The 21,928-nt window shown below is 44.5% G+C and overlaps 1 protein-coding gene across 2 annotated transcripts in view; it reads right to left on the minus strand.

Moving 5' to 3' along the window:
* The window catches only part of EP300 (E1A binding protein p300), a 248,573-nt gene that overhangs the window by 21,371 nt on the left and 205,274 nt on the right, over positions 1–21,928 (minus strand). For both annotated transcript variants that reach the window (XM_044302316.1, XM_044302317.1), the window contains exons 25-28: positions 15,963–16,109; positions 6,213–6,326; positions 5,958–6,123; positions 5,178–5,342 (exon numbers count right to left, since the gene is read on the minus strand). In XM_044302316.1, the coding sequence (XP_044158251.1) occupies positions 5,178–5,342; positions 5,958–6,123; positions 6,213–6,326; positions 15,963–16,109 (592 nt within the window). The remainder of the gene's footprint in view (positions 1–5,177; positions 5,343–5,957; positions 6,124–6,212; positions 6,327–15,962; positions 16,110–21,928) is intronic.

The raw sequence follows: 21,928 nt of genomic DNA on the forward strand, positions 1-21,928 counted from the left end.
ACATCATGTAATCTCCTTTGATTAAAGGAGTGATTGTCATTCTAGATTTAATTTAGAATTTGCTGTATACAATTGATCTGTTTAATCCCTAGATTTCTGATAGTACGGAAGGAGCCGCCTGGTTTTTGAACCAAAAACAGGTTTGAATAATATAAATAAATGTAGTAAAACCGTCTCTCTTCACTTTATTAACCACACAGAGCGATATAGGTATATAGTATATTTATTTGTTTGTTTAGACTATAGTAAGAGGTAGGTTGTAAAAATGCACAGCTTTGAAAAAGATAATAAAAAAAATGGATAAGTATATAAAAAAAATTGTAAAAAAAAAAAAAGAAAAGGGGGTAAATTTGTTAGTTTAAGAAAAAAGGTTGGATTAATTAGGAGTTAGAAAAAAATGTACATGCATGGGGTGCATGAGATGCGTATTTTGTTTTCACCCTTTTAGGGGAAGGGGAGATTCCTTGTATTTGCAGTCCTGCGCCAGGAATCTATCAAGAATCTAGATATCTTCACTGTTCGTCTGTCAGACGTATAGTTAAGACTACTTTCACACTTGCATTCGGAGCGGATCCGTCTTGTATCTGCACAGACGGATCCGCTCCTATAATGCAAACAATGGTATCAGTTCAGAACGGATCCTTATCCACTCAGAATGCATTGGGCTGTACGGATCCGTTCGGTGCCGCTTGTGAGAGCCTTCAAACGGAACCCCGAACGTAAGTGTGAAAGTAGCCTTGAATCCAATTACTAATCAACGCCCCAGACGAAGCATCACGGCGAAACCCGGGTCGGGCATTTCAGAGACTTTTAATATATGTTTTTCAGCTGTAATTTCTTTTTTATTAAACAACTTTTATCTGACCCTTTGGTGCGCATCCATCCTACTTGCCAGTCCTTTGGGGAAGCTGTGGTTCACTGTCATCCAGGTGTAGAAGTGTTTCATCTGTCGGATCGATATTTGGGATTTTTCCTGCTGAAGTGTCTTGATCCTTGCCGGTTCCACCTGCCCAGCCGTCTGTGAAGATTCCGCAGATATTTTCCCATGCACCACACGAAGGATATTCTGTGAGTACAATCTTGTAGCAAGCGTGTTAAGTGTAATTACATGCTACACTATAGTTCTCTTCCTCCAACAGAGTTCTATTGAAGATACCATCTAGTTTTTACACGCATCCACTAACAAGAAATCCTGTGAGTATAATTTATTCACATGGTGCGTCAAGTACTTGGAATTTGCTACACCATAGTGCGCTTTTTCATTTTACAACAGGTTTCCATACCGGTGTTAGATTGTGAGGTTGGCATATGACCACATTGGTTGAGGATCAACAAAAGGAACTTCTATTCACGTAAAAGATTTCTCTCCTGCAGCGCAATCCTTCTATATAACTTTACTCAGCGGACTTTTCCCACATTGTCTCTGGATTTGCAGCGCTAGAGAGGACAAGTATTTTCAACAGAGACTTAATTTTATTTTATTTCTTTAATATGGGCGATTGCAGGTTTCGGGATATATAGATGTATAAGTGGCAGATTGATCAGCCGGTGATCACTTTTACCATATAGTTCTATACATTAATCACCCAATGGCGAAATATCATTCTGGGATCGCTTAGTTCAAGAATCTCTAAATATATCCATGCAGTGTTCAGTCCATATAATATACAGGAGGAGGATGACAGTGATATATTTAGCTTCTCTCCTTGTTCGTATGCCAATCACTATGGACCATGGGATGTATAGATGTGCAAAAAAATGAATGAAAAAAATCTGGATGGAGTTTGTTATGCCTAGTGACTGACGGTACCTTCAGTCACTGAGCATAACAAACTCCATCCAGATTTTTTCATTCATTTTTTTGCACCTCTATACATCCCATGGTCCACAGTGATTGGCATACAAAAATTTTTACTCTCAGTGTGGTTAATCAAGTGAAGAGTGCCGGTTTTACTACATTTATTTCTACATTCAACTTTTTCTGATTGGGTGAATCAGCTAAACCTGAGCACCTATACACGGTATTGGTTGGGTGAGCCACCCGTTATCCACAATTGTCTGATCTTATAGGTTTGAATAATAACCCCTTACTTCTTCTAAACTGGGGACTTTTACCACCACCCCTGACTCTGTAAACTGTAAGACCCCCTGCCGAATACTTCCCAGAACCCTTGGGCTGTGGGAGGTTATCCGGAACTTTCTTGGAGGGGCTGAAGAAAACTCTATCCAGTAACCTTTTTTTAAAATTTCCAAGGCCCAGGGGTTCTGGGTCACGGTTTCCCAGTGGGATAGAAATTTCCTCATGCTTCATCCCACTCTGGCGTCATTGTTTGTCAGACTGTTTGTTTTGGGGGGTTGAGAAGGAAACCTCTGCCTTTCCCCCTTTTTTGGTAACTCCACCTAAGCGTTTTCTCTTTCCCCCTCTATAGCGGTGTTAAAGGAACGAAAGGGCTTCTTTTTATTTTCCTCAGGGAATCCTTTCTGTCTGCTACTTTCGAGGATGTAATCCAGTACGGGACCAAAAACGTATTCCCCTAAAAAGGCGATAGAATGTCAAAAGCAAAATCATGTTCTATCCCCTCCCAAAGATTTCATCCAGAGCCCTGCTTGCAGAATTTGAGAGAGCAGCATCCTTGGTGGCGAACCTCACGGACTCCGCCAAAAATGCTGTAGCGGACTTAAGGAGAGGGATAGACTGTAGGATTTCTTCCCTCGGGGTCTTATTTTGAATATGGTTTTCCAGTTCAAAAATACATTGACCTAGCTACGGAGGTTGCAGCTCCGAGTCCCCCAAACATTTAGTTTTGGACTGATCAAGGTTTTTGTACCTCCTTAATGCCCATGGTTGCTCTTACGGCTCCCAATAACTCCTCCATATCCTCAGACGGAAAGTAGTACATTTTTCTGTCTTCCACTAGTTCTCCCTCTGACAGTGCGCCTGCATTCTGTCTAGGGGTGGAAGCGTCCTCGTCCATGTCCTCTGATTCAGAGGAGGATGGAGCAGGAGACTTTAGATTTTTTCGCAGGTGGAGTAGGAGGGGCAGATCTGAGAGAGGCCAGCAATGATTTTATCCCGCTCTGGATCATTGATTTAACTTCCATAAGTATGGACGGTTGCTCCTCTTTTACAAGCTCGTTAATGCACGCTGGGCAGAGCTTTTTGTGATTTTCAGACAGACAATCTTTTGCCACAATTAGAACATCTAGGGACCTTGGCCTTTATTCTGGGCTCTTTTGCTCCCTAAAAAAAAAAAGGAGCAACCAGGTATCAGTAGACTATTAGCAATTAGCATAACATCATGATACACATTTTCCTCCCCACAGGGGAACTCACGGTTGGAGTAGGCGGGGGGTCATCTGTAAGGTCCATTTGGTCTGCAGGGGCATCCGGTGCCGACATTTGGAGCAGGAGCCTCACACTGGAACGGCAGTAGACTTTTCAAAACTGCCGCCTCTAAGTGCTGAATGCGCCGTCTGACATCATTGCGCGCACGCTCCGGCTCCTAGCTCCGCCCCTGGCGGTCTGGACAGAGCACAGCGCTTCGGCTTCACACAGGAGTCTGCGTGCAGCGTTCTCTGTGGTGCGCGGTCAACTTCCCATTAGAGGAAAGGGGGACCCTGCGCATGAGGAGAGATTCAGGCCCCTGCTGGACAGGAACGAGATCAGCTCCATTGGTCTTCCTCTGCCCAGCTTAGGATGGAGCCGTCAGAGGTCATCCTCATGGTGGACGAAATGGAATAAATAAACACATCAGAACCCAGAAAAAAACCTGTTGGGATGGGGCAAGGTGCGAACTAGCCCTGCAAAAGCCAGGGAATAAAGTAGGGAGAGGCTGAAAATGAGGCAGCCTGAACCCAGGGGACACGATGTGGAAGCTGAAAAATGAGAAATGGCAAAAAATGGTAACAGCGGGGAGTAAAGGAGGATAGCAACCATCGTACAAAGCGTAAACAGCCCAAAGAAAAAACCCAGGAGCTGGAGATCAGATAGGAACCAGCACAGCCTAGCCCCAGTAAAAGTCAGGGGACTAGAGTGAGAAACGGTGCTGAAAGAGGGGAGGGCCTGGGAACATGCCACCAGACACGCAAGGTGGGAGGAAAAGTCTAGTGATAACCCAGAGAGGCATAGAAAGAAAAAGGGAGTCTAAGGAATCACTAACCCAAGGGAGACAGTTTTACTTGCCTTCCAGGGCAGGGGCTTTGTGTGCGTAGCCAATAGCAGGCCGTAACTCTGACATGCTCCCCTAGTGTAACCGAAGTGATGCAAGGGGGCAGGTCACAGTCGTGGCCTGCCATTGGCTGCCCCCTACACATCCCCCCCAGCCCCGTATATTACATGCACAACGAGGAGATGCAGCTGCAGTCATGCAGGGATATGGAAGGACGCAGGAATCAGGGACCTGGGCATTTCACTGGGTTTTTACAGGGTCTGATAACCCCTTTGAGGAATTAATTTCTTCACTCAATCTTTTTGCTCTCACAAGAGATAAGATGCTGCCAGAGGCATCTGGCAGCGGCTGTCTCCCTACTGACAATATACAAATATTCAACCAAACTGAACATGTATAAGGGAAGAGAGATTGGGTGAAGTGAATATGTTCACACTATACTTTATTTCTCCCAGGTGGCAAGTCAGAAATTTCTTGCAGCAGCTTTCTTACCTCCCCCTACTGAATACATGTTAAGCAGAAACTAATGTGTAATTATGTACAATATATAAATTCATAGTATGCGTATATATAAATATATGCTTATCTGTCAACCTTTCGTTTTTAGCCACCAGCTTTTGAATGTATATGACCAGCTTTACAGGGTTAATAAATGACCTAATTAGATGAAGGTGGAAATTACATATGAACTTCTCATGTTCGTTGACAGAAATAAAAAGTAACCGTACCCTAAGGCTACATTTACATACAAAAAAAAAAAAAAACAGATGATGTCCATATGGCATCCATTTTTTTTGCGTATCCATTGTAACAATGCCTATCCTTGTCCACAAAACGGACCAGGATAGGACATGATTTTTTTTTGCAGGGCTACGGAACGGACATATGGATAGTACACTGTGTGCAGTCCGCATTTCTTGCGGGCCAATTGAAATGAATGGGTCTGCATCCTTGAGAATGATGTATTCAAATATAAAGTTTAGTTTAAAGAAAAATAACTGTATTCACCTCAATGCTCTCATTGCCGGTATTCTCTTCCCGTTTTCTTTCTTCCTCCTCCTGTTCTAACTCTTTGATGCTTTCTTCTAAAACATTAGGCCAAAAGTCTCCTTCAAAATATGGCAATTCCTTTGCACTTGTAAGTCTGTCTTCTGTTGCCTGCTTAAAAATATCCTGTTTGGGTGGGAAAAAATAAATAAATATTCGAATGAGAACTACAGTACATAAGAATGTGAAGTTATGGATTAAGGTCTTCAAGGGATGAAATAAAATTAGGGAAACCCAGTTGTAAATTTGCTGTGAAATTTTAGGCAAACATAGATCGTTTACAAAGCATCTGTCAACACAATCAAACTATCATACAGCCTTGTAGGGGGTGATAATGCTGATAAAAAGAGATGCCCTTATTATGACTCTGCATGGCCCCATTACTAAGAAAACATATGCAAATGACCTAAATGGAGCACCAAAGGGCTGGCCAGAGAGAGCCCTTGGAGAACAAGTACATTACACCCCCTTCATTCTCAGCCCCGACCACCCTTTCCCTTAAATGACCAGGCTAGTCTTCTAGTGCCAAGACCTGTATTTTCCTGCCTATGCTGTATTCTCTGGTCTTAGCGCTTGCTCAGCGTTTCTCCCTGCTGTACTTCAAGCCATGCAGGTTTTAAAGTGAGCAAGCACTGAGGCCTGTGATCTCATGCCTGGACTTTATGGCAAGTAATAGGGAAAATGTTTCATAAGCAAACTAAAAAAGGCTACAATACACTTATTCCACCAAGCTATACAGACCTTGTAGTCATGAACAATTCGCTCTGATACAGACTTGTCCAACATCTTTTTGTACCATTCTTGTAGTCGTTTGGGTTTTGGTATTCTCTGGTCCATGGGGTGGCAGTGGAAGATGTAGTCATCGCCTTCACTAGGTGGACAGGCCCATATATGCCCTGTTGTGTACCTGACAGAAAATGTGAAAAACTGGTCATGTAGGTTTACCGTAGTCACTTGCTATGGTAATTATAATTTAACAACGGCTGTGATACTTACCCAAGTTTCTTTACATACTCCAAGTACCCAATTAAAATTTCATGGTAGACAGCTGTTCTCAGAGACTTTGGCCGAAAAAAGTGAACACTATCTAGATAGGAAATGTATACGCGCCTAAAGGACAAAATGAACATGTCTCCATGAAAAAAATATTACAAATGAAAGATTTTGGTGCATTTAAGCAATATGACAAAAATAAGGTACGACAGTCCGCGCTAATAACACATTTTGGTACACAATAAGCCACAAGAGTCATGGCACAGACACAATAGTACATGTGGGCCAATTAAATTAAGATATGGATGTACCCCATCTTCAGGTATATACATGCTGTTAACCTTAAAGACAACTTTTGAGGTAAACAAGCCCACCATTATGCTTGGAAAGCAGTGCTGTACACTGTAATGCATCCACTGGACCTCTAAGCTTCCTCCTAAACCAATCTGTGCAGACGTCAGATGAGTTTCAGCAGTGTGATCAAATTTTGTGGGGGGGGGCTACATTTATTCAGAAACTTCTAGCACTAACAGACAAATGCACAACGGTCATAAGACTAAACGCTACAGAATTTTTTCCCCCCCACCATTGTATAAAATAAGTTCTTTATTTGGAAAGTTTCCTTTTCAGAGTAAGATATTTAGGTGTAATTTTTGTTCTTTAACCCCTCAGAACCCAGCCATTTTTTTTTACCTTAAAGATGACCTTTCATGGGTCCAGACTTTATAAATTAAGTATCAGTGTATGTAGGGCATACAGCTGGGATCTAATAGTGCTTACAATTTTTTACGGGCGCCGCTCCGTTCGCCCGCTGTGGCCGCCGTTATTCTCCAACCCTGTATGCTAATTTTCGCATCGGTACAGGGAGGAGGAGACTGCACTGTTTCCTCAATAGGCATCTCCTTCTCCCTGGCTGTGAGCTGTCCAATCGCAGTAGAGAGTGTCACAGCCAGGGAGGGAAAAAATTAATAAAAAATAAATAAAAAAATCACCTAAAAAACAAATGTACTAAAAATTGCAAATTTCTATTTCTTTACTTTTATAATAGATAGTAATACCTTCAAAAATGTATTACTTTACATTCCCGATGTCTACTTCATGTTTGGATAATTTTGCATATTACATTTTCTTTTTTGTGACGTTAAAAGGCTTAGAACTTTAGAAGCAAATCTTACAATTTAAGAAAATTTCCAAAACCCAATTTTTTGAGGACCAGTTAAGTTATGAAGTCACTTTCTGGGGCTTACATATTAGAAACTACGCCCCTCAAGCTATTCAAAATTGATTTTACAAACTGTTAAACCTTTAGGTGCACCACGAGAATTAAAGGAAAATGGGAATTCAATTTAAAAATTTCTAATTTACTTTTTTAGCAGATTTTAAATTTTAATCTATTTTTTCTGCAACACATCAAGGGTTAACAGCTAAACAAAACTCAAAATCTATTACCATGATTCTGGAGTTTACAGAAACACCCCATGTGTGCTGAAAAACTGACGTATGGGCTTTTGGAGAGTGGATTTAGCTGGAATGAAAACTAGGAGCTATGTTGCATATGAAGACACCCTGAGGTGGCCCTACAGTGAAAAACCCCAAAAAGTGACCCAATTCCAGAAACTACACCCCTCGAGGAATATTTCAAGGTGTGTAGTGAGCACTTTGACCTCAAAGTTGTTTACTAGAATTAGGAAACACTTGTAATAGGGACTCATCTAAACAGACATTTTTATCTGTGTTGTACAGCTCAGCAAACTTGGTGTTAAAGTTGTCAATAAGAAGCTCAACTTTGAACAGACGGTCAAATGTTGGGTCGTTTTGGGGTGGGCACTGTAAATTGTCGTAATGTAGGAATTTCCTAATTTACTCAAAATACTTCCGAATCATGGTCTTACTGTAAATTGGAGTCTGGTAGAAAATGTCCAAACTCCAATATTGTCTAACGTTTGGCATTTTTACAATGCCCATATGCAGCACAAGTCCCCAAAACAACATCTCTGCTGCACTTACTGGGGTCCAATCTAGGGGTCTAGCGTATGCCGATGTAGGCTTCTGATTAATAAATTGTTGGGTGTATATAAGTTGGTTTGGGCCACCATTAAATGTACTAAGTCTTCTGAGAAGAAGATTTTGAAAAAAATCGAATTGAGTGAAGCACGCACTATTTGTATTCTGGACCTGCCCTATAAATCCGGAAATTGGGGCTGATAATAGTCAGGGGGTGGGGGTTCCATAAGGGTTCACACTGGGGGGATGCCTCCATTGCTAGCCTTCTAGAGGGTCCCTGATCAGCAGATAAATGTGATGATGAAGAGGAGTAGAGGAAAGTGGCATCTTCTCCCATATATACATATATATATATATATATATATATATATATATATATATATCAGTAACTGCAGCTCTTTTCACAGAATCAAAGTAAAAAAAACAAAAAAATTTGCAGATGCAAATGAGCATACTACTGATCATGTGTGCAAAAACACTGGCTAAAAATTAATTTATTTATATATATATATATATATATATATATATATATATATATATATATATATATATATTTGAAAGGAAAAGCATGTAAAATGTGATCTGATCATCTAAGTCACAACAATTGACAATCACAGTCTGCTTAAACTAACACACCAGAGGTTGCGCTACATTTTTTTTCTGGAAGAGTAAAAATACTCCTTACCATTTTTGAGGAGTATTTTCAGTCGATGAGGAGTACGAAAGTTACAGTAATTCAAATAGTTAATACGAAGGCCTACGTAACATTAAGGGGTTGCTATTTATGCAGGGAAACCATTACTAGTGTCTAGAACTGTCCACCATGCATAAATAGCAAATTTAGACAATTTTTTATACCGCTGAGGTCACTGTTGCGCTGAGGGGGTCGGTACCGCTGAGGTCACTGTTGCGCTGAGGGGGTCGGTACCGCTGAGGTCACTGTTGCGCTGAGGGGGTCGGTACCACTGAGGTCACTGTTGCGCTGAGGGGGTCGGTACCACTGAGGTCACCGTTAGTGATTTTATGAGGTTTAAAGGGTTTGTCCTGTTCTGGGTGTAATGTGGCTGATGGGGTCTTGACTTATGAACCGACTGTGGCTGCTTCCTCAAAATTACAGAACAGGCCGTCTCCTGTTGCTATAGGTAACAGCTTTACTGTACTCCTCAGTTCTCATGACACACGCTGCCTGCACATTAGGAGCTGTACACTACAGATAAGGACGGGAAACTGAAACGTTGTCGGTGACCACACTCACCATGGTGCCGGGCGTCACTTATGCGTAACCTGTGCGAAATGTGGCGTTACCGAAGTTACTACTAGCAGGGCTGGTCCCTGACAGGGCGCACACCGCGGATGAGCACCGCTATAGCTCACATATCCATGTGTGTTCATAGCCGGATTAGGCTCATACAGCCAGCCTGTGAGGCTGAGCAAGTTAAAACAAGGCGCTGCAGCAAGGCCACTTACCCCGCCAGTGACTATCGCGTGCACCTCCTTCCTTACTTCAGAGCGGTGTGCCATAAGCTCCGGCAGCCCGCTCAAACTGACCAATCACTAAGCTCCTTACTGTAAGGAGCTTTGTCATTGGTTGTTTCAGGCAGCAGCCACATCGCTGCGCTGTAGAGATGAGAAGTTCGGATCTTTCACATGAATCGGTTCATGAATCAAATCTTCGGTTCACTCGCTGAGCTGACAAGAAGCAAGTGAACTGAAGCTTAGGTTGTGCAATGCACATGCGCTGATGACTGAAGCTTCTATTCACTTGCCGAGTCAGCTCTTGGTCTGAGTCAGGAAGTTTATTCTTAAAAACCCTGTGTAATTATCTACCCCACTGTAGGGAAGGGGGGGGGGGGGGGGAGAGGCACAAGCATCCAGGAGGGAGTGAATTTAACACTGGGGTAAATAATATAATTTAATCCTCCATTTTAATGTGTAACTGTAATAAAAAAAAAAATATATATATATATACACACACACACACATACATCTCTCTCAATAGTTATATAGCTACTGAATGAGACAGAAGGGATGCCTTTAACATATATATCTCCTTCAGAAGCCAATTTGACCCTAAAGGGATAATTCCACCTGTAATCTAAACTGTGTCCTGTCATCTCTCATCTCTCTGCTGACTGCCCGTCTGTCCCTTAACCTCAACACTGCTGCAGCCTGGTCATCAGTGTCAGTGTGAACTGTTCGAGTGACTCACGGTTCTTTTAACTCAAAGAATCGAATGAGTCTCTAACTCTAAGGGCTCTTTCACACTTGCGTTGTCCGGATCCGTCGTGTACTCCATTTGCTGGAATTAAACGCCGGATCCGGAAAAACGCAAGTGAACTGAAAGCATTTGAAGACTGATCCGTCTTCAAAATGCGTTCAGTGTTAATATGGCAGCCAGGACGCTATTAAAGTCCTAGTTGCCATAGTAGTAGTGGGGAGCAGTATACTTACCGTCCATGCGGCTCCCGGGGCGCTCCAGAATGACGTCAGAGCGCCCCATGCGCATGGATGACGTGCCATGCTATGACATCATCCATGCGCATCCAACCCGCCTGAAGAAAGGCCAGTACCGTAGGGAGAGAAAACTTCCTAGAAGGGAGTCCTCTGTCCTCACAGAATTTAAGGAAAGACTTCCACGTCCGATAGTAGATTTTTGCAGAGGGGGGCTTCCTAGCATCGTGCGAACGACCGCATTTGAGAAACCCCTTTTCTTCAGCAGGAAGGTTTCAATAGCCACGCCGTCAAACGCAGCGTATGTAAACCCTGGTGGAAGACTGGGCCCTGTGAGAGTAGGTCGTGTCTGAGCGGAAGAGGCCTCGGCACGTCCCCTAGAAGAACGAGCTCCGAGTACTAAGCTCGACGCGGCCAGTCTGGGGCAATCAAGAGCGTTTGAACTCCCTCCATCCTGATTCTGCGAAGGATTCGCGGCAGGAGCGGCAACGGCGGGAACACGTACAGAAAACTGAAGTTGTCCCACGAGAGCGTCTACGTCGTACACCATCGGGTCCCTTGCGCGAGACAGGAAGCACGGGAATTTGTGGTTTAGCCGGGATGCCATCAGATCCACTTCCGGGCGACCCCACCGGAGACAAAGGTCCTCGAACACCTCCGGGTGTAGAGACCACTCCCCCGAATCCACCGTCGTTTGGCTGAGGAAATCCGCCGTCCAACTGTCCACACCCGGGATGAAGATCGCCGATATCACCGGAACATAGGCTTCCGCCAACTGCAGAATCCTCGCGGCCTCGTCCATCACCGTCCCGCTGCGAGTCCCCCCCTTGGTGATTGATGTAGGCGACCGCTGTGGCGTTGTCCGACTGTATCCTGACCGGACGGCCCTGCAAATCGGAGGTCCAATGGCAGAGGGAGAGGTAGATGGCCCGGAGCTCCAGGATATTGATGGGTAGTTTGGACTCCGACAGAGACCAAACCCCTTGGGCTGTCCGGGTACCGAAAACCCCTCCCCAGCCGCGGAGGCTGGAGTCGGTCATAATTACCGTCCATGACACCGGCAGGAACGACTTCCCTGAAGACAGGTGGTCCGGCATCATCCACCAGGTAAGAGCCGCGCGCACGGGCTGAGACAGCGAGATCCTGAGGTCCAGCGAATCCCGGGACTTGTCCCAGGAGGACAGAATGAACAGCTGAAACTCCCTGGTCTGGAACTGGGCGAACAGTACTGCCTCGAATAATCCACCATCAGACCCAGAACCGGTGAAATCACCCCCCGGGCGAGCAGTGACTGGACGGCGTGCAAAAAAGCCGCGGCCCGGACGGGATCCCTGAAAGGCTCTGGTCCACATTATCTTCTTGGGGGAGGCAAGGCGGTGAAGAGGTACACCGGCCAGCCCCCCCGGGGAGACAGGGACGCACGCGACCCTGTACCCCCATCCAGGATCTGTGAAAAAAAAAATATAAAAAAATCACAATGCCACCCTGTAAAGCAGGGAGGTCTGCCTCCTACAACACTAAGCTAAAAACGGATATGCTCTCTCCAGGCTGGAGGGGGTATAGCCTGCAGGGTAGGAGCAAACAGCTTTCAGCCTAGTGTCGCCTCCTAGTGGCAGCAGCAAGCTATACCCACGGTCCTGTGTCCCCCAATGATATGAGCGAGAAAGTGCCTTAGATGTATTCACTTACTGGTGTGACAGATGGTTACCTCATAATATACAAAGATGCCGCATGCTAATGAGCCGATTCGAGTCAAGCGTGAGGTCATCGAGTCCAGCGTATATTTAATTCAGAGCTATAGCCACTCCCCTGCCCACCTGCTGCTGGTTCATATGGAAACGGTCATTCAGCAGCAGGTGGGCATGGAGAGTCAGGAGCTCATGAATATTCATGACTCATCATTATCAGCTGGAGCTTTTCAATACAAGATGTTGGCAGATTGACTGGGTCAATTAAAGAAAGTGACCCAGCATTTTGCTAAGTATATCAGTCACTTATTAATGTTGCCCTTAGTTAGGACACCATAAAACTGGTGACGGTTTAATAACTGGTTGAACCTCCTTTGGCAGCAATAACTTCAACCAAATGTTTCCTGTAGTTGCAGATCAGATGTGCACAACAGTCAGGAGTAATTCTTGACCATTCCTCTTTACAGAACTGTTTCAGTTCAGCAATATTCTTGGGATGTCTGGTGTGTATCGCTTTCTTGAGGTCATGCCACAGCATCTCAAATCGGGTTGAGGTCAGGACTCTGACTGGGCCACTCCAGAAGGCGTATTTTCTTCTGTTTAAGCCATTCTGTTTATTTACTTCTATGCTTTGGGTCATTGTCCTGTTGCAACACCCATCTTCTGTTGAGCTTCAGCTGGTGGACAGATGGCCTTAAGTTCTCCTGCAAAATGTCTTCATAAACTTGGGAATTCATTTTTCCTTTGATGATAGCAATCCGTCCAGGCCCTGATGCAGCAAAGCAGCCCCAAACCATGATGCCCCCACCACCATACTTCACAGTTGGGATGAGGTTTTGATGTTGGTCTGCTGTGCCTCTTTCTCCACAGTGTTGTGCGTTTCTTCCAAACAACTCAACTTTGGTTTCATCTGTATCAGAATATTTTGCCAGTACTGCTGTGGAACATCCAAATGCTCTTCTGCAAACTGTAAAAGTGCAGCAATGTTTTTTTGGACATCAGTGGCTTCCTTTGTGGTATTCTCCCATGAAATCCATTCTTGTTTATTGTTTTACGTATCGTAGATTCGCTAACAGGGATGTTAGCATATGCCAGAGACTTTTGTAAGTCTTTAGCTGACACTCTAGGATTCTTCTTCACCTCATTGAGCAGTCTGCGCTGTGCTCTTGCAGTCATCTTTACAGGATGGCCACTCCTAGGGAGAGTAGCAGCAGTGCTGAACTTTCTCCATTTATAGACATTTTGTCTTACTGTAGACTGATTAACAGCAAAGCTTTTGGAGATACTTTTATAACCCTTTCCAGCTTTATGCAAGTCAACAATTCTTAATCGTCGGTCTTCTGAGAGCTCTTTTGTGCGAGGCACCATTCAAACCAGGCAATGCTTCTTGTGAAAAGCAAACCCAGAACTGGCGTGTGTTTTGTTTTTATAGGGCAGAGCAGCTGAAACCAACACCTCCAATCTCATTGATTGGACTCCAGTTGGCTGACACCTCACTCCAATTAGCTCTTGGAGATGTCATTAGTCTAAGGGTTCACATACTTTTTCCACCAGAAGTGTGAATGTTTACATTGTGTGTTCAATAAAAACATGGAACATTTAATTCTGTGTGTTATTAGTTTAAGCAGACTGTTATTGTATATTGTTGTGACTTAGATGATCAGATCACATTTAATGACCATTTGTATACTGTATAAATACTATATATATATATATATATATATATATATATATATATATATATATATATATATATATATATATATATATATATATATATATAAAAAAATAAAAATACAGGCGGCACCACCCTTAGTATGTGGGTGCAAAATCCAAGGACGGCAGCAGGTGCTTACCCCACGTTTGTAGATACAAAAAATTGGACTGCACTTCCAGCAATTCGTGAAGAAAATCTGAGTTTATTCACCCATCTTGTGGCAAAGCAACGTTTCGGCTCCAACTGAGCCTTTCTCAAGCTCGAGAAAGGCTCAGTTGGAGCCGAAACGTTGCTTTGCCACAAGATGGGTGAATAAACTCAGATTTTCTTCACGAATTGCTGGAAGTGCAGTCCAATTTTTTGTATCTATATATATATATATATATATATATATATATATATATATATATATATATATATATATATATACATACATATACACATACATATATATACATATATATACACACACATATATACACATATACATATATATATACATACACACACCTTTTCTCCATACACAAACGAACCATTACTCTAAAATATTGTTGTTAGTGAGCACTTCTCCTTTGCCGAGATAATCCATCCCACCTCACAGGTGTCGCATATTAAGGTGCTGATTAGACAGCATGAATATTGTACAGGTGTGCCTTAGACTACCCATAATAAAAGAGCACTCTGAAATGTGCGGTTTGAGCACACAGCACAATGCCACAGAAGTCGCAAGGTTTGAAGGAGCATGCAATTGGCATGCTGACTGCAGGAATGTTTGCCAGAGACCAAAATGTAACTACACCAGCCCAGGACCTCCACACCCAGCATGTTCACCTCCATGATTGGATGGCTGGTCTCAGACAGACAGCTGCAGCAACAATCGGTTTGCATAACCAAAGAATTTCTGCACCATCAGAAAGTCTCAGGGAAGCTCATCTGCATGCTCATCGTCCTCATGGGGGTCTGGACCTGACTGCAGTCCGTCGTCGTAACTGACTTGAGTGGGCAAATGCTCACATTTGATGGCGTCTGGCACGTTGGAGAGGCGTTCTGTTCACGGATGAGTCCCGGTTTCACTATTCAGGGCAGACAGCGTGTGTGGCGTCATGTGGGTGAGCGGCTTGCCGACGTCAGCCATTCATCCACGACAATCACCTCATGTTGCAGCATGATAATGCACGGCCCCATATTGCAAGGATATGTACTCAATTCCTGGAAGCTGAAAACCAGTTCTTGCATGGCCAGTATACTCACCGGAGATGTCACCCATTGAGCATGTTTGGGCTGCTCTGGATCGGTGTATAAGACAGCGTGTTCCAGGTCCTGCCAATATTCTGCAAGTTTGCACAGCTATTGAAGCGGAGTGGCCCAACATGCCACAGACAACAAATCACAACCTGATCAATTCTATGCGACGGAGATGTGTTGCACTGCATGATGCAAATGGTGGCCACACCAGATACTGACTGGTTTTCTGACCCCCACCAGTAAGGAAAAACTGTGCACATTTCAGAATGGGCAGTCTTTATTTATTGTGGGCAGTCTAAGGCACACCTGTGCAATATTCATGCTTAATCAGCACCTTGATATGCCACACCTGTGAGGTGGGATGTATTATCTTGGCAAAGGAGAAGTGCTCAGCAACACAGATTTATGAATATTTGAGAGTAATGGGTCTTTGTAGAAAATGTTAAAATGTTTCAGATCTTTGAGTTCAGCTCTTGCATAATGGGAGCAAAACCGAAAGTGTTGCGTTTATATTTTTGGTGTGTATGTGTATAGATATAGCCCCAACTTCAATTTGTTTTTAATATGCAGTTTTCCTCATTCTTTATCAGACAAACTCACGTTGATTTATCTAAGAGGTATTTTATATAGTAAATATTTTAGACCTACCTCTGGTTGGGTGGTGGACAATCCGAGCCATACTCCTGCACATGCATGCCAAAGAAACACAACTCAACACCATCTACTTCTTCGAAGGCAAATAATGCTTTTGTCCGATATGGAAAGGACTCTGCCATTTCTCCAGTATCCACAAACCTAAAACCATTATAAAAAGTTGCATGTAAGCTTTTTCTGTCACACAAGGAGGAAAATAGGTTTGTCTTAAAGTGTAGTGCGGCATTCTATCTAAAGGTACGACCCCATGGAGCGCTGTGCTCTTTTGCCACATCCAAAACACAGCACAGCCATGATGTATGCCAAGTGACTTATGCCAAGTAGCTTCTGAAGCAGCCGATTTATATCTCATCTACAACCAAACTAGAAAGAAGAAAAAATAAAATAAAAATTGTACTCACCTCTAAAAACCTTTTCTTGCTACATTCATTGGGAGACAAAGACCGTGGGTATTTACTAATTCTAGTTATAAAGGATAGTCATTGCCTTTAAAGGGAACCTGTCACCTCCTAAAACCAGCCCAAGCTGCCAGCAGTGTGTTTCTGATGCCTTTCTTCCTGAAGGCAGATGCCGCAAAAGTACTGAAAACGTTGTTTTATCCCCTGCCAGTGCGCTTCTCCACACATGCTTGAAGTCAAGGAGGCAGCGGCCTCCTTGCTTCAAGTCACGGTAACCACACCCCCTTCCCTGCCTCTTTGCTGTGACTGACAGCGCTTATGCAGAGAGTTGAGCAAAGCCAGCCGAACTGCCAGTCACAGCGAAGGGGGGCGAGGTTACCGTGACTTGAAGAAAAGAGGCCACTGCCTCCTTGATTTCAAGCATCTGAGGAGAAGCACGCCAGCAGGGGATAAAAACGTTTTCAGTACTTTTGTGGCATCTGCATTCAGGCAGAAAGGCATCATCAGAAAACACACTGCAGGCTACACGCAGGTACTGGTGGCTTCGGATGGTTTTGGGAGGTGATAGGTGCCCTTTAAGAGCAATGTTGGTTTATATTCACCATTTTGCATGGATTTTTAACGTAGGCCGAAGTAAGTCCATGGGAAGATTACTGCGTCGTTCAAAGGAACTAGTGTTATTGTAACAATCTATATACATTAAGACAGTTAGAAGATACACAACACCTGCAGAAATAAAGGCTTCATTGTATTTTTTATCTGAATATGAATTCCACAGTGAGAATTGTCTAGATGTTCCTCAAAGTATATATTCATGTATCAATGTTTGTCCCTCAACTCTGAGACCAGGCCTCCAGGTATCAAAGGTGTGTAGTATTGAAGATGTCAGGCATGTATGAGTTAACCTTTAATGTTATGATGCTTATAGCTTATACAACAGTGCCACCTAGGTATGAGTAGGTAACACTACACTAGTAGCAAAAGTACATTCTGGGTAGTGTTATGACGTCACATTCCTTATCAATGTACATGTCTAATATATCATGATTTGAAAGTTCCAAACTAGGAAAGTGTGCTCATCTGATAAGTTTTGGTTAAGAAACCACATAACACAAAAGAAAAAAAACAAAACAAAAAAAACAAAAAACAAAGAAAGCCAGGAGAATTATTTGGATTATCAGGAGATTTTGGAGAGCTGACTTCCCCTAGACTCTGCCCATCGCCTACATTCTTGTGTAATGTATACTGCTGTTTTATGTAGTATTGTGGACGGCGCCGTAATGGGGTGGGGGGAATCTGTAGATGGCACTGTTTTGTGGGGGTGATCTGTAGATGGCACTGTTTTGTGGGGGTGATCTGTAGATGGCACTGTTTTGTGGGGGTGATCTGTAGATGGCACTGTTTTGTGGGGGTGATCTGTAGATGGCACTGTTTTGTGGGGGTGATCTGTAGATGGCACTGTTTTGTGGGGGTGATCTGTAGATGGCACTGTTTTGTGGGGGTGATCTGTAGATGGCACTGTTTTGTGGGGGTGATCTGTAGATGGCACTGTTTTGTGGGGGTGATCTGTAGATGGCACTGTTTTGTGGGGGTGATCTGTAGATGCCACTGTTTTGTGGGGGTGATCTGTAGATGCCACTGTTTTGTGGGGGTGATCTGTAGATGCCACTGTTTTGTGGGGGTGATCTGTAGATGCCACTGTTTTGTGGGGGTGATCTGTAGATGCCACTGTTTTGTGGGGGTGATCTGTAGATGCCACTGTTTTGTGGGGGTGATCTGTAGATGCCACTGTTTTGTGGGGGTGATCTGTAGATGCCACTGTTTTGTGGGGGTGATCTGTAGATGCCACTGTTTTGTGGGGGTGATCTGTAGATGCCACTGTTTTGTGGGGGTGATCTGTAGATGCCACTGTTTTGTGGGGGTGATCTGTAGATGCCACTGTTTTGTGGGGGTGATCTGTAGATGCCACTGTTTTGTGGGGTGATCTGTAGATGCCACTGTTTTGTGGGGGTGATCTGTAGATGGCCACTGTTTTGTGGGGGTGATCTGTAGATGGCACTGTTTTGTGGGGGTGATCTGTAGATGGCACTGTTTTGTGGGGGTGATCTGTAGATGGCACTGTTTTGTGGGGGTGATCTGTAGATGGCACTGTTTTGTGGGGGTGATCTGTAGATGGCACTGTTTTGTGGGGGTGATCTGTAGATGGCACTGTTTTGTGGGGGTGATCTGTAGATGGCACTGTTTTGCGGGGGTGATCTGTAGATGGCACTGTTTTGCGGGGGTGATCTGTAGATGGCACTGTTTTGCGGGGGTGATCTGTAGATGGCACTGTTTTGCGGGGGTGATCTGTAGATGGCACTGTTTTGCGGGGGTGATCTGTAGATGGCACTGTTATGCGGGGGTGATCTGTAGATGGCACTGTTATGCGGGGGTGATCTGTAGATGGCACTGTTATGCGGGGGTGATCTGTAGATGGCACTGTTATGCGGGGGTGATCTGTAGATGGCACTGTTATGCGGGGGTGATCTGTAGATGGCACTGTTATGCGGGGGTGATCTGTAGATGGCACTGTTATGCGGGGGTGATCTGTAGATGGCACTGTTATGCGGGGGTGATCTGTAGATGGCACTGTTATGCGGGGGTGATCTGTAGATGGCACTGTTATGCGGGGGTGATCTGTACATGGCACTGTTATGTGGGGGTTCTGTACATGGCACTGTTATGTGGGGGTTCTGTACATGGCACTGTTATGTGGGGGTTCTGTACATGGCACTGTTATGGGGGGGTGGATCTGTGGATGGCACTGCTATATATGTGTCACCCACAGATCTCCCACCCCATAACAGTGCCATCCACATATTCCCCACCCCATAATAGTGCCATCCACAGATCCCCCACCCCATAATAGTGGCACCCACAGATGCCCTAATAACCTGTGGGAGGGGCCGGCGCGGTCACTGTACTCCGGCCCCACCACTCACTCATTGCTTTATTGCCTAAACATTTTATAATAGCTTTCATTGAAGTTTCGATCTCCAGCCCCATCTGTACTACTTACTAAATGTCCTGTAGCAGACAGAGCAGGGTGGGCGGCCGGAACTCACTGACGTCACGTGCCTGCGCAGCCTACTTTATGAATTAAGTAGGCAGCACAGGCATGTGACGTCAGTGCGTTCCGGCCAGCCGCCCGCCCTACTTTGCCTGCTACAGGACATTTAGTAAGTAGTACAGATGGGGCTGGGGATCGAAACTTAAATGAAAGCCATTACAAAATGTTTAGGCAATAAAGCAGTGAGTGAGCGGTGGGGCCGGAGTACAGTGCCAGCACCGCATTTGCATGACACCAGCCCCTCCTCCTCCCTCCCAGCTGATACATCACAGTCTAAAATGCTGCAGCATTGCAGACTGCGATGTAAAATGGCAGCATTCACCCCATAAGACGCAGGGGCATTTTCTGTTATAGCAGTCTGCAAACAAAAAAACCACACTAAGCCAAGCGCTAGTCAATGTTCAAAGGTATCTGTCTGATCATGAGGATCTCCAGACCCTCGAGTTTTCACACCCCAAAATGCAAATATGTCATCATCACGTGCTCTTAAAGCGCAATCCATCCGAAACCCTAAGCCACCCGAGTGGCATGATTACACAGGAGGCCTTAACCAAATTAAGTCAGACATGTTAAGCTGTAACAGACTTACTAGGCGCTAGCGACACTTAGGCTGGGTTCACACCTGAGCGTTTTACAGCGCGTTCCTACGCGCTGTAAAACGCGCAACAGGCAAGAACCAATGATTCCCTATGGGAATAGTTCTCACCTGAGCGTATTACAGCGCGTACGATCGCGCTGTAGAACGCCCGACGCCCCAAGAAGTACATGAGCTTCTTTGGGGAGTCTTGTCGCGCGTTCCCGTACATAGACTTCAGCGGGAACGCGTGACAATGGGCATTCGCTTGTCTCTGTATGCGTGATTGCAAACGCCCGTACAATCGCGCATACAGAGCGCTCCATCGTGAACGCTCAGGTGTGAACCCAGCGTAAAGGCAACAGAAGTGTCCCTTCACATTTTCCCCTGGAGAGGAATGTTAGGGTTAAGTCACCTGTGCCAAGTGGGTCTGATGGAAGTGATCAGAGCATGAGTGATTATGATAGTGATGTGGGAAAGCGTGTGGTCCATTCCGTACCACGCGCAGGCATGAGTGTGCACATAATGGGGATGAGAGTCCCAGACGACCAACATATGCTGAAGTGGTCTCTAGAAAGAAAAAGAAACGAAAGGTATACGGAGTACCTTCAGTTTTGTTTTTGCAGATCCATTGAAATGAATGGTTCGTATACGGACCCTATATGGAACGCCATAAAATGGAACGAAAAAAATAAATAAAAAAATGAAATAAAACGGTTGTGTGCAAGAGGCCTTATGACGCAATGCCGACCCAAAAACGTAGCAGAAGCTAAGGTAAACCCTAGCTTCAAATTTGAAACGTAGCCACGCAAGTACCCTCAGACTACAGAACCTGTCCAACAAACCCAGCGACAAACAGGTAGGACCCAAGCAAACAAAACCTCAGAGCCCAAATGGGCCACAGGGGAATAACTCTGATGCTGGTAGGTCTAACTACTGTCTCCAATATTACAATAGGGGTCCCCAGGGATACAGGCACTGGAATAACAAGCACAGACAACAGAAGGAAAGTAGGCCTGAACCCCCTACTTCACCTAGAAGTCGGTCAACCACCTCTAATAATGCTGCACCACAAGTGCAAACTGCGCAAATCAAAACAATCAATTGGATCAGTTGGCAGATCAAGTGGCCAAATTCAATAATATAGTTAGTGAAATGTTCCAGGTGTCCACTGGCAAACAGCCTGAATCTTTTTTAGGGGCAACTGCAGGTCCCAGCTGAGCCCTATAATGCAGGCAGGGCGGGGTCAGAGCCCAGGCCAACATAAGGCTACCGAGCTGGCTGCAGAAGAATCTAATGTGATGCCTAATCCTATTTTGCCTTACAGCGTTCTTGACCCTAAAATTGAGGCCAAGGAGATGTCTAACATGTTGTCTATCTTGCAGTCTAACCATGTTGACCCGGGTACTAATGTGTCTTCTCAAGTGAGTGATCTTAGCTCAGCGTCAATCTGAGCTGCCGTCTGCAACCTGTGATGTGATACAGTTTTCCCCAAAGGGAGGGGGCTGCTGCTGCGTGCAGGACGAATTTCAAGAACTCACCAGAGGTAACAACGCTACAGAAAGGTCAAATCCTTAAGACGCATCAAATAAGTGAACACACTAATTTCTTATGCGATTTATTTCAGGTTGAAGGCCGATATTTTCTTGATTCTTATCTCCAAGATGAACTTTTCGGGCCAATCAGGGGTTTACTTGACACAGGATCACAAGCCACTATATTGTCATTTCCAACAGGTATTGGATGTGACAGCAAAGAAGCAGAGATTGAGATAGTTTGATCTGGTAGGTCTACATTGAAGCTAACTGCTGCACCCAGCTTTTCTAGTCTAATAATTGTCCACACCCCTCATCTTTCCTTCTAATCCCTGGTTTATCTA

The sequence above is a fragment of the Bufo gargarizans genome, chromosome 7, assembly GCF_014858855.1.
Source record: "Bufo gargarizans isolate SCDJY-AF-19 chromosome 7, ASM1485885v1, whole genome shotgun sequence".
Classification (NCBI taxonomy): Eukaryota; Metazoa; Chordata; class Amphibia; order Anura; family Bufonidae; genus Bufo; species Bufo gargarizans.